Source organism: Scylla paramamosain, unplaced genomic scaffold (assembly GCF_035594125.1).
Source record: "Scylla paramamosain isolate STU-SP2022 unplaced genomic scaffold, ASM3559412v1 Contig14, whole genome shotgun sequence".
In the NCBI taxonomy this organism is placed as follows: domain Eukaryota; kingdom Metazoa; phylum Arthropoda; class Malacostraca; order Decapoda; family Portunidae; genus Scylla; species Scylla paramamosain.
Window position 1 is genome coordinate 132,501 of NW_026973679.1, and position 13,511 is coordinate 146,011.

Below are 13,511 nucleotides of genomic sequence, written 5' to 3' on the forward strand. Positions count from 1 at the left end.
AAACTACTGAGGAGATGAGTGAACTAATGAGTTTTCAATCTGTGTTAACAAAGGAGACTGATTTTGTGGCACTGAAAGTGGTATCACAGAATGAGGGAATACAGGAGATACAAGTAAGACAAGATATCAAAAAACTGCTGGAAGAGCTGGATATTAAAAAAAATTATGGGACCTAATCAATAAAATGGATGGATACTAAAAGAATGCAGAGAACAAATGAAGGAACCCATATGGGATATAGTTACCAGCTCGTTGAAAGAAGGAAAAAGTACCAAGGGAATGGAAAAGAGCTAACATAGTCCCAATATACAAAGGGGGAAATAAAATGAAACCATTAAATCACAGACAAGTGTCATGAACAAGCATTGTAAGCAAGCTTTGTAAAATAGTAATTAAGGACAGATGGATACAATATTTAGAAGATGAAAAGATAATTACAGAAAAGCAATTTGGACTCAGGAAAGGGAGATCCTGTGTCACAAATCTACTGAGCTTCTATATGAGAGTAATAGATGGAGTGCTAGAGAGGGACGAATTGGTTGATTCAGTATACCTGGATCTCAAAAAAGCATTTGTTAAAGTTCCCCACAAAAGTCTTATGTGGAAGTTAGAGAATGAAGGAGGACTAAATGGAGAAACATTGAGATGGATGGAGGATTATTTACAAGGGAGACAAATGAGAACAGTAATCAAAGACACTAATTCAAGTTGGCGTGAAGTGACAAGTCGGGTACCACAAGAATCTGTGTTAGCACCTGTTATGTTTCAAATATATGTAAATGATATGACAAAGGATCTAAATAGCTATATAAACCTTTTCACTGATGATGCAAAAAATAATGAAAATAATAAAGGATGAAAATGACTGCAAGGAGTTACAAAGACAAGATACATGCATGGAGCTAAAGATGGAAACTAGAATTTAATGCCAGAAAATGCCATGTGTTGGAAATAGGAAAAAGTAAAAAAGAGACCTTCACAGAATTAAAAATTGGGAGAAATAATAATGAAAAGTAATGAAGAAAAAGATTAGGGAGTAATGATCCAGGACACACTATCACCTGAAGGACACATAAACAGAATACTTGGCTCTACATACAGCTTGTTAACAAACATTAGCGTGGCATTCAAATATTTAGATAAAGAAATGAAGAAAATTATAATGAGCATAATATGACCTAATTAGGAATACACAGCAGTAGTTTGGGTTCCACAAAGAAAAAAAAGATATACGGAAGCTGGAAAGAATACAGAGGATAGCGACAAAGATGGTACCAGAAGGACTTAAGCTATAAAGAAAGACTTGAAGAGATGGGATTACCAACACTAAAGGAGAGAAGAGAAAGAGAGACCTGATAACGATGTACAAATTAGTAAACAATATAGAAAGAATAGAGAGAAATTACTTGGTACTACAGATGGAGGAGGGAGAGCAATGGATGAGAGGGCATGGGAAGAAAATAAAGAAGAGTGGATGTTTAAGCAACATCAAGAAATACAGCTTCCTGTACTGAACTATTGAAATCTTGAATGATTTGAAGGAAGAGGTGGTTGTGGCAAACAGTATACACACATTTAAAGAGAAACTGGATAAATATGGTTATAGAGACAGGATAAAATGAGCTTTAGTTCATGTCCTGTACAATACAACTAGGTAAATACACACACACACACACACACACACATACACACTAAAAGTAATAAAATAGCTATGTTGATTGTATAGAGTTGCAAAGAGGTATTGACAAGATTTATCAGTGGAGCAAGAAGTGGGAAATTGGAATTAAATGCTAAGAAATGCCACATGATGGAAATAGGAGAGTAAAAAGAAGATCTGCATGGAACTATAAAATGGGGGAAGTAATAATGAAGAGCAAGGAAGAAAAAGACTAGGAGTGGTTATTCAAGATGCCCTGATCCCAGAACGGCATATAAGTGAGATATTTGGCTCAACGCACAGGATGTTAACAAACATTAGAGTGGCATTTCATTACATGGAAAAGACTATGATGAAAAAATTTTAGCCACTATGCTATGTCCCAGGCTGGAATGTGCAGCAGTGGTGTGGTCTCCACATAGGAAGAAAAATATAAAGAAATTGGACAGAATTCAGTGGGCAGCTACAAGGATGGTACCAGAGCTGAAAGACCTAACATATGAAAAGAGGTTGAAGGAAATGGGACTGCCAACTTTGCAAGTTATAAGAGAAAGAGGATATCTAATAACATTATATGAAACATTTAGCCACATTGAGAAGATAGACAAGCAGGACCTGATGTTGCTGGAAGGTGATGAAGCTGGAAGAACGAGAGGGCACTCAAAGATCAGGAAGGGTCAGTGTTTGAGGGACATCAAGAAGAACAATTTTCCACATAGAACTGTGGATACCTGGAATGGCCTAAATGAAGAGATTGTTACAGTAGCAAATGTGCATAAATTTAAGGAAATGATGGATAAATATAGATATGGAGACAGGACACAATGAACCCTGCTCAAACCCTGTATTATACAACTAGGTAACTAGGTAAACACACACACACACACACACACACACACACACACACACACACAAAAAAAAAAAAAAAAAAAAAAAAATATATATATATATATATATATATGTATATATATATATATATATATATATATATATATATATATATATATATATATATATATATATATATATATATATATATATATATATATATATGACTTAGAAGGTGGCAACCATCATTAGTACTTCAAGAAAAGTGGAAGAAACTGTATTTGTTTTCTGATGCATGCTGTTGATTTATTCTAATTAGAAAACCCTTATATCATTGCACTTACAACAGTCAAAATTGATTCAACAGGAATAACAGACTTACAGAACCTATGACTGGAATATGATGAAATGGCCAAAACACTGTAATTAATAACTTACTAAAGAACAATATGGATCAACAAGACGATATTCTAGTGTTTGCCCTTGTAGAATTCTAAAAAGGTTGTGGTGATCAAATCTGACGGGATCTGCACCAATCCATTCCATGTTTCTTGGCCTTGTCAGCATCTAGAAAATAAAAGAAGAAATGATCAAAATCATCAGCTTATGTGAATGGACCACAAAAGAAAGGTTTCTCTGAATGGTTTGGTGGATCAGCTATGCCAAACTAAGTAATCAACCTGGCTTGTGGTATTTTGATGGAATTGCCAGGCTGGAAGATCATAACTTCTTGGCTTCTATGTTGCACCTGCACTTATAGACAATAGTTGAACAGAACTGTAGTGTGAATTTAGACAATTCTGAATTGTCTCCAACTAACTATAAATTTGGACCTGGAATCTCTCTGTTGTCAGCCAAGATCATTAAACACATTACAGGAAACTGAGTAATAAAAGAGAGAGAGAGAGAGAGAGAGAGAGAGAGAGAGAGAGAGAGAGAGAGAGAGAGAGAGAGAGAGAGAGAGAGAGAGAGAGAGAGAGAGAGAGAGAGAGAGAGATATGGGAAACAATCAAAATTAAATGGTACTTGTTTTTGATGATTAAAAAATAAAACTTACCTCCTTGAATTTTTGATAAAGTAGAATTTTTCCCCTGAGGCATAACAGGAGGGGTGGGCTTGTGGGCCTGTCCTGTGGCCCGGTATAGTGCCGTCACCCACTGATGAGACTCATTTTCATCTTCTGTTGCATAAAGTATTGATTCTCCTTCTCTTACAGCATTGAAGAAAAATCTACCACCTTCTAGATCTGCAACATGTAATATCATTGCATGTCACATTCCTGCTGATGATCAAAGATTCCATTTTCATACAATGTGTAAATGAACACATGGATGAGTAATTAGCATGTGTGTGTGTGTGTGTGTGTGTGTGTGTGTGTGTGTGTGTGTGTGTGTGTGTGTGTGTGTGTGTGTGTGTGTGTGTGTGTGTGTGTGTATATATATATATATATATATATATATATATATATATATATATATATATATATATATATATATATATATATATATATATATATATATAAAGTGGAATGTCAGTTTCTGAACATAATTAATTTCTAAATGCCATTTGAATTTCATAATGTTTGAAAACCAAAACTAAAGGAATCAATATAAAATAGATTAATCTGTTCTCAGACATCTGTCCACCATGCCTTAGTAGGTAATGACCGATCCTCCCACTGCTCAGATCCATAACATCTCCAGCTTAGGAATTTTCTTTTATCCAGAAAGGATGTATTAAATGAACTTAGTGACACAGAACTTATGAAAAGATATTGTTTAGACCATGCAGGCATTCTCTTTGTTGCTGATCACGTGAGGGAAGCCTTAAAGAGCGACACTGAGAGCAGCAACCCACTCACTGCCAATATGAAGGTGATCATAACACTTAGACATTTTGCTGCTGGGAAAAAGCTAATGAAAAAATGTAGTTGTGCAGTAATGATGGCGTTGTGGGTCAAAGAAAAAGCCACAAGAGGTTCGGGACTACTCCTGAGTGCTGAACCTTGTTTGCTTACATTGAGGTTCTTCAATGGGATCACATTTAGCTTATTTCAAAGGTTAAAATACTGTCTTACCCTCAGTGTCTCTCCTCCAAATATATATAAAAACAAAGGAAATATTTATAGAAACTATAAATTAGTAATAAATGGCAGGTTTTGCTATGTCTTGTAGTCTTTGAAAGTAAGTGATTGTTCAAAAACTGAATCATAGTACAGCAATTGAAGCAATTGCGAGTTACAAATATTGTTTGAAAACCGAATTGTTTGAAAAGGGAGATGTTCAGTAACCAAACCACTGTATATGTATATATATATATATATATATATATATATATATATATATATATATATATATATATATATATATATATATATATATATATATATAATTTTTTTATTCTTTTTTTATGTAGGAGGGACACTGGCCAAGGGCAACAAAAATCCAATAAAAATGAAAAACCCACTGAGATGCCAGTCCCAGAAAAGGGTCCAAAGCAGTAGTCAGAAACTGAAGGATAAGTGTCTTGAAACCTCCCTCTTGAAGGAATTCAAGTCATAGGAAGGTGGAAATACAGATCCAGGCAGGGAATTTCAGAGTTTACCAGAGAAAGGGATGAATGATTGAGAATACTGGTTAACTCTTGCATTAGAGAGGTGGACAGAATAGGGGTGAGAGAAAGAAGAAAGTCTTGTGCAGCAAGGCCACAGGAGGAGGGGAAGCATGCAGTTAACAAGATCAGAAAAGCAGTTAGCATGAAAATAGCAGTAGAAGATAGCAAGAGATGTAACATTGTGGCAATGAGAAAGACGCTGAAGACAGTCAGTTTGAGAAGAGAAGTTGATGAGACGAAAAGCTTTAGATTCCACCCTGTCTAAAAGAGCAGTATGAGTAGAACATCCCAAGACATGTGAAGCATATTCCATACATGGACAGAGTTAGTAGTTTGTGGGGTGGGTGGTGAGAAAAACTGATGGAGACATCTCAGAATACCTAACTTAATAGCAGCTGTTTCAGCTAGAGATGATATGTGAAGTTTCCAGTTTAGATTATAAGAAAAGGACAGACTGAGGATGTTCAGTGTAGAAGAGGGAGACAGTTGAATGTCATTGAAGAAGAGGGATAGTTGTCTGGAAGATTGTGCTGAGGTAATAGATGGAGGAATTGAGTTTTTGAGGCATTGAACAATACCAAGTTTGCTCTGCTCCAATCAGAAATTTTATAGAGATCAGAAGTCAGGCATTCTATGGCTTCTATGCATGAACTGCTTACTTCCTTGGATATCTATGAAAAGACGTGGAAAAGTCCAGGGTGGTATCATCAGCATAGGAGCAGACAGGACAAGAAGTTTGGTTTAGAATATCATTGATGAATAATTGGAAGAGTGTGGGTGACAGAACAGAACTCTGAGGAATACCACTGTTAAAAGATTTAGAAGAACAGTGACCATCTACCATACCAGCAATAGAATGGTCAGAAAAGGAAACCTGAGACAAAGTTACAGAGAGAAGGATAGAAGCTGTAGGAGGGCAGTTTGATGCGTCTAAGGCAACGGCAAAAGTTTCACCAAAATCTCTAAAAGAGGATGACCAAGACTCAGTAAGAAAAGCTAGATCACCAGTAGAGCAGCCTTGACAGAACCCATACTGGCAATCAGATTGAAGGTTGTGAAGTGATGGATGTTTAAGAATCTTCCTGTTGAGGATAGATTAAAAAACTTTCCATAGGCATGAAATTAAAGCAATAGGACAGTAGTTTGAGAGATTAGAGCAGTTACCCTTTTTAGGAACAGGTTAAATGTAGGCAAACTTCCAACAAGAAGAAAAGGTAGATGTTCAAAGAATATGACTAGGCAAGGTGCAAGCATGGAGGCACAGTTTTGGAGAACAATAGGAAGGATCCCATCAGGTCCATAAGCCTTCTGAGGGTTTAGGCCAGTGAGGGCATGGAAAACATCATTGAGCAGAATTTTAATAGATAGCATGAAATAGTCAGAGGGTGGAGGAGAGGGAGGAACAAACCCTGAATCATCCAAGGTTGAGTTTTTAGCAAAGGTGTGAGTGAATAGATCAGCTTTAGAAATAGATGTGACAGCAGTGGTGCCATCTGTTTGAAATAAAGGAGGGAAAGAGGAAGAAGCAAAGTTATTGGAGATGTTTTTGGTTAGGTGCCAGAAGTCATAAGGGGTCGTTAGATCTTGAAAGATTTTGACACTTTCTATTAATGAAAGAGTTTTTCGCTAGCTAGAGGAGACTTGGCATGGTTCCAGGCAGAGTTTTAAAGTGCATGAGATTCTGGTGATGGAAGGCTCAAGTACCTTTTGTGGGCCACCTCTGTATCATGTATAGCACAAGAACAGGCTGTGTTAAACCAAAGTCTGGAAGGTTTATGTTGAGAAAAAGACTGAGAAATGTACGCCTCCATGCCAGACACTATCACCTCTGTTATGCGCTCAGCACACAGAGACAGATCTCTGACATGGAAGCAGTAGTCATTCCATGGAAAATCAGCAAAATACCTCCTCAGGTCCCTCCAGCTAGCAGAGGCAAAATGCCAGAGGCACCTCTACTTAGGGGGATCCTGAGGAGGGATTGGAGCGATAAGACAAGTTACAGATATGAGATTGTGATCTGAGGAACCCAACAGAGAAGAGAGGGTAACAGCATAAACAGAAGGATTAGAGGTTAGGAAAAGGTCAAGAATGTTGGGCATATCATCCACATAAATGTCTTAATCTTTTAAGTTCATAAAAACATGTCAGAATTTAGAGCATGAAATGCATTGACAGAAACAGAAAAGATATACTTGTATATCATTGTATTTTAGGTTGATTGCATGCAATTATATCCTACAACATATGAAAAGACAATGAGCAATACATAATCTACATCTACATATATGGAGATATGTATATTGCATTAAGTGTGAAGATTAATAGCATAAAAAAAACTTTGCATGTATGTGATCATATTTCTTTATTCCAGAAGTAAATGCAGTCATTGAAAAAAAAAAGCCAGGCTTCTCCATTGAAAACACATGGTAATGTGATCTGGCTTCATTTTGTGTTTCTTGCACTTACAGTGATGAGATTATTTTCCAGTGAGATCGAACATTTATATAATGGAGTGTGAGCCTGTTAGGTGGGTAGCTGCCTCCCCACACTCTCTCAGGGCCACACAATTGCTTGGTAACATTCCTAATTAAAAGCTTTACCAACTTGGTAACAGGCATTACTGACACCACAATCAGATTTCAGATTCATTATTTTCATGGTTTTGATAATCCCGAACCTGGTAACAATCCTAAAAAACAAAGACTGCTGATTCGGTAATGTTGGTAAGCCGGTGTGACATCATTAGACAAAACTAGTCAGTTCTTGACAAAAGAACTTACCATGCCAGCACAAAAAAAAAAAAAAAAAAAAAAAAAAAAAAAAAAAAAGAGAAAGGCGTGGAAATACATCAGTGATGCCTTCAACATGGCATATCCATTATTATGGTTACATTTTGTGATTTAAATCCTTCCCTTTGAATAACTATCTGACATTCTTCAAACTGCTTCTACCAACCAGGCACATAATAAATCATCTATTTCTCGTTCCCTCATTGCTGTACACATACACTGTTAAATTTAAATATTTCGGGTTTATTGGAAATCATTCAAGCCTACTAATTCTGAGACAGTTACTATATATATTTATTTCTGGGCAAATTATGATTTTTTCATCATAATATCCACAATGAAGGGATAAACAGCAAAATCTATGAACTGAATTAATCTAAACCTAGCCTAACAAACCTAACCCTCTGATGAAAACAGTAATATTATTTCATTATTATCCAATATTTCTTTTAGAAGACAAATTCCATATACCTTATATGTATGTAAGGATTATTACTGGAGTTTGACTTAGTAGGGGTAGGAAATGAAATAAGGGTGACAGGTAGTGAAGTTTTCATCAACTGGTGAAGTGAGTTCATGCTGCCATCCAAATTTTTCTTAAATTCTATCATATCACTATTATTTATCATTAGTAGTATATAATTTAGGAAATAATACAACTACAAAAGGATAAGACTTTGTGCTATTTGCAAAAAATAAATGCACTGCCAAGCTCCATTGGGGAGACCAAGCAGCTACCAAGTCAGCATTACCAAAGGTTCCAATTTCTGGTACAGATCAAAGTAAACAAAACATTAAAAAAACAAGTATGAAATCGGATTTGTTGTTGGTGGTAGAGATCAGTCATTGGTAAAAATCACAACAAAAGGAAGCAACTGTGAAATTGGCCCTCAGACAGCAACTAGGATGACACTTTCTTTGGGTTGTGTCCACTAGTGTCTAGGATTTGGGATATTTTGTGTCTGTCTGACTCATTTTTGGTGCAGTGATGTACTGATCTAAGAAATTTGTTGATGTTCTGGCGGTCCAAAATCCAGTGTCACAACTCTGTTGCCAGCAGCTCATGGCCTCCTTGCTAATGTTGTTCCCCTTGCAAAAACACGTTCTGGTCTGCCATGCAAGACTACCAAACCAACAGACAATCTTCTGCAGAGAAAAGTGACAGCTGCAGAACTAAAGGAATGCCACCCAGGTTTACTGAAAGATGCATCTGCTTGCTGCATACAGCATTACCTCCAGAAAGACCTGCACCTCCCAGCCTGCAGTGAAGCAAGCAAATAATTTCCGGTGGATTGTATGAAGAAGGAAAGACTTGCTTTTGCCAAGAACTATGCTTCCTGGATCACGGAAGACTGATGTGGTCTAATAAGTCCACAATTCAGAGCATCCACAGTTGTGCAATGGGTATCAGATGCCACTCCTCTATTGACCTTGCCTACACAATCAACACAATTAAAACACACTGAATTTGAGGGCGTGTGGGTGCTTCAGCAGTCCAGCCAAATGATGTGGTCTGTACTTCTCTCCCAAGAATGTGACAATGAATAAAGCCCAGTATATCTTTGTTCTCGAAGACCATATTCTGCATCTATTCTACATGCCAAGATCACCTTGATTTGAATAGATTTTGGTCAGTATTCAATTGTCCCATCACTACAATTCATAGCAATATCATTCATTGCTTAATTTACACAAGTGGTGGCAGTAGACACCTGCCGAAATGATAATTACTCCCAGTGAGGTCTAAAGCACTGTTCAGGGGGTGCTGTGAACTTATCATTAAACCCAGCTGTGACCTCACTGAACGTTTCCCTTTGTGTCTCACAACACAAGGGGGCAGTCACAGCCTGCCCTCTAAAGACAACTCTCTTCCTCCACACAAAACTACAAGCACCTAATAACACACACACCCTTCACTCAAAAAATTTTAAAATCATGGCGACTCCTACACCAGCCTCGGAGTCCCCATCTGGGGAGGGGACCATAAATGTCCCCAGGTCGGACTGCCTTTCCGTTGACGACACTAAGTGTCTTGACACCCCCCTCAACTTTTTCTTCATTAACTTCTGCAACATTCGCGGTCTAAGATCTAATTTTCAATCTGTAGAACACCACCTCTCCTCTTCTAAACCTCATCTTCTTTTCCTCACTGAAACTCAGGTGTCTGAGGCAACTGACAGTAGCCCCTTTTCTGTTCCCTCCTACTTTCTCTATCCTCATTTTTGATCCAAAGCTGGATGCTGCGTTTGTGTGCGCAATGACTTAACCTGCTCTCGTGCCCACGCTCTTGAATCTTCCGAGTTTTCCACCATCTGGCTACGACTACAGAGTCATTCTCATACTAAATTTATCTGTGCTGTATACCTCTCTCCTAACTCCTCTGACTATAAGAAATTCTTTGACTACTTAACTTCCAAAGTGGAGCACATTCTGACCCTCTTCTCTTTTGCAGAGATCTCCATTCTTGGAGACTTCAATGTTCACCACCAGCTTTGGCTTTCCTCTCCCTTCACTGACCATCCTGGTGAACTAGCCTACAACTTTGCTATCCTCCATGACCTAGAGCAATTGGTGCAACACCCTACTCGTATTCCTGACCGTCTTGGAGATATGCCCAACATTCTTGACCTTTTCCTGACCTCTAATCCTTCTGCTTATGCTGTCACCCTTTCTTCTCCGTTGGGCTCCTCCGATCACAATCTCATATCTTTATCTTGTCCTATCACTCCAATCCCTCCTCAGGATCCCCCTAAGCGAAGGTGCCTCTGGCGTTTTGCCTCTGCTAGTTGGGGGGACCTGAGGAGGTATTTTGCTGATTTTCCTTGGAATGACTACTGCTTCCGTGTCAGAGACCCGTCTTTGTGTGCTGAGCGCATAACAGAGGTGATAGTGTCTGGCATGGAGGCGTACATTCCTCACTCTTTTTCTCGTCCTAAACCTTCTAAACCTTGGTTTAACACAGCTTGTTCTCGTGCTATACATGATAGAGAGGTGGCCCACAAAAGGTACTTAAGCCTTCCTTCACCAGAATCTCATGCACTTTATATTTCTGCCCGGAACCATGCCAAGTCTGTTCTCCAACTAGCCAAAAACTCCTTCATTAACAGAAAATGTCAAAACCTTTCAAGATCTAACTCCCCTCGTGATTTCTGGCATCTAGCCAAAAATATCTCCAATAACTTTGCTTCTTCTTCTTTCCCTCCTCTACTTCAACCAGATGGCACCACTGCTATCACATCTATTTCTAAAGCTGAACTCTTTGCTCAAACCTTTGCTAAAAACTCTACCTTGGTCGATTCTGGGCTTGTTCCTCCCTCTCCTCCACCCTCTGACTACTTCATGCCACGTATTAAAATTCTTCGTAATGATGTTTTCCATGCCCTCGCTGGCCTAAACCCTCGGAAGGCTTATGGACCTGATGGTGTCCCTCCTATTGTTCTCCAAAACTGTGCCTCCGTGCTTGCACCTTGCCTAGTCAAACTCTTTCAGCTCTGTCTGTCAACATCTACCTTTCCTTCTTGCTGGAAGTTTGCCTACATTCAACCTGTTCCTAAAAAGGGTGACCGTTCTAATCCCTCAAACTACCGTCCTATTGCTTTAATTTCCTGCTTATCTAAAGTTTTGGAATCTATCCTCAACAGGAAGATTCTTAAACATCTATCACTTCACAACCTTCTATCTGATCGCCAGTATGGGTTCCGTCAAGGCCGCTCTACTGGTGATCTTCTGGCTTTCCTTACTGAGTCTTGGTCATCCTCTTTTAGTGACTTTGGTGAAACTTTTGCTGTTGCCTTGGACATATCAAAAGCCTTTGATAGAGTCTGGCACAAAGCTTTGATTTCCAAACTACCCTCCTACGATTTCTATCCTTCTCTCTGTAACTTCATCTCAAGTTTCCTTTCTGACCGTTCTATTGCTGCTGTGGTAGACGGTCACTGTTCTTCTCCTAAATCTATTAACAGTGGTGTTCCTCAGGGTTCTGTCCTGTCACCCACTCTCTTCTTATTATTCATTAATGATCTTCTAAACCAAACTTCTTGTCCTATCCACTCCTATGCTGATGATACCACCCTGCACTTTTCCACGTCTTTTCATAGACGTCCAACCCTTCAGGAGGTAAACATATCACGCAGGGAAGCCACAGAACGCCTGACTTCTGATCTTTCTAAAATTTCTGATTGGGGCAGAGCAAACTTGGTATTGTTCAATGCCTCAAAAACTCAATTCCTCCATCTATCAACTCGACACAATCTTCCAGACAACTATCCCCTCTTCTTCAATGACACTCAACTGTCCCCCTCTTCTACACTGAACATCCTCGGTCTGTCCTTTACTTATAATCTGAACTGGAAACTTCACATCTCATCTCTAGCTAAAACAGCTTCTATGAAGTTAGGTGTTCTGAGACGTCTCCGCCAGTTTTTCTCACCCCCCCAGCTGCTAACTCTGTACAAGGGCCTTATCCGTCCATGTATGGAGTATGCTTCACATGTCTGGGGGGGTTCCACTCATACTGCTGTTCTAGACAGGGTGGAATCAAAAGCTTTTCGTCTCATCAACTCCTCTCCTCTAACTGACTGTCTTCAGCCCTTCTCTTACCGCCGCAATGTTGCATATCTAGCTGTCTTCTACCGCTATTTTCATGCCAACTGCTCTTCTGATCTTGCTAACTGCATGCCTCCCCTCCTCCCGCGGCCTCGCTGCACAAGACTTTCTTCTTTCTCTCACTCCTATTCTGTCCACCTCTCTAACGCAAGAGTTAACCAGTATTCTCAATCATTCATCCCTTTCTCTGGTAAACTCTGGAACTCCTTGCCTGCTTCTGTATTTCCACCTTCCTATGACTTGAATTCCTTCAGGAGGGAGGTTTCAAGACACTTATCCACCAATTTTTGACCACTGCTTTGACCCTTTTAAGGGACTGGCATTTCAGTGGGCATTTTTTTTTTATTAGATTTTTGTTGCCCTTGGCCAGTATCCTTCCTACATAAAAAAAAAAAAAAAAAAAAAAAAAAAAGTACTCACAGCATATTCTCTTAATGACAACATCCATTTATATCCACACAGTAATATTGTCTCAGCTATATATATAATCCTTGTATCACAACAGCTTAGACCACATCTTTCATTATACTTAAGGAAAAGAAAAGAACACTGTGATTGATATAACCTCAACTAGCATCGCTTTCACACATGTATTTCCTTACCTTATCCTTTCACCCTCAGTTTTGCATGACACTGAATACTTTCTTTACAAACTATTTATTCTTCATTCTTTCAATGTGGCCAAGCCATCCCAAGTATTTACTTAAACCCACTCCACTGTTCCACACCTCATTCCATATATGTAGGTTCCCATACTCCATCTTTCATATACTTCTTCAATACTCTTACTCTTCTAACTTGTCAGTCCATATGCTCCTCTTTGATAGCTCACTTCTAAAACATACAGTGTTCGTGCACTATTTGCAGGAGCTGTTCCAAAACTTCCCATGAATAGTGAAAATCCACAAATATGGGAAACCACCCCTATAAAGCTCAGAAATACCTATGGTTATAGTTTAAATCATAAAATATACATATCACATTTATTAAGCACATTTAAAATTCATTTTAACACAATA

The 13,511-nt window shown here is 38.6% G+C and overlaps 1 protein-coding gene across 1 annotated transcript in view; it reads right to left on the minus strand.

Moving 5' to 3' along the window:
• The window catches only part of LOC135097205 (calcium-dependent secretion activator-like), a 151,902-nt gene that overhangs the window by 20,063 nt on the left and 118,328 nt on the right, over positions 1-13,511 (minus strand). Inside the window, 3 exon segments of the mRNA XM_063998981.1 lie at positions 2,924-3,020; positions 3,022-3,052; positions 3,543-3,731. Of these exon segments, the coding sequence (XP_063855051.1) occupies positions 2,924-3,020; positions 3,022-3,052; positions 3,543-3,731 (317 nt within the window).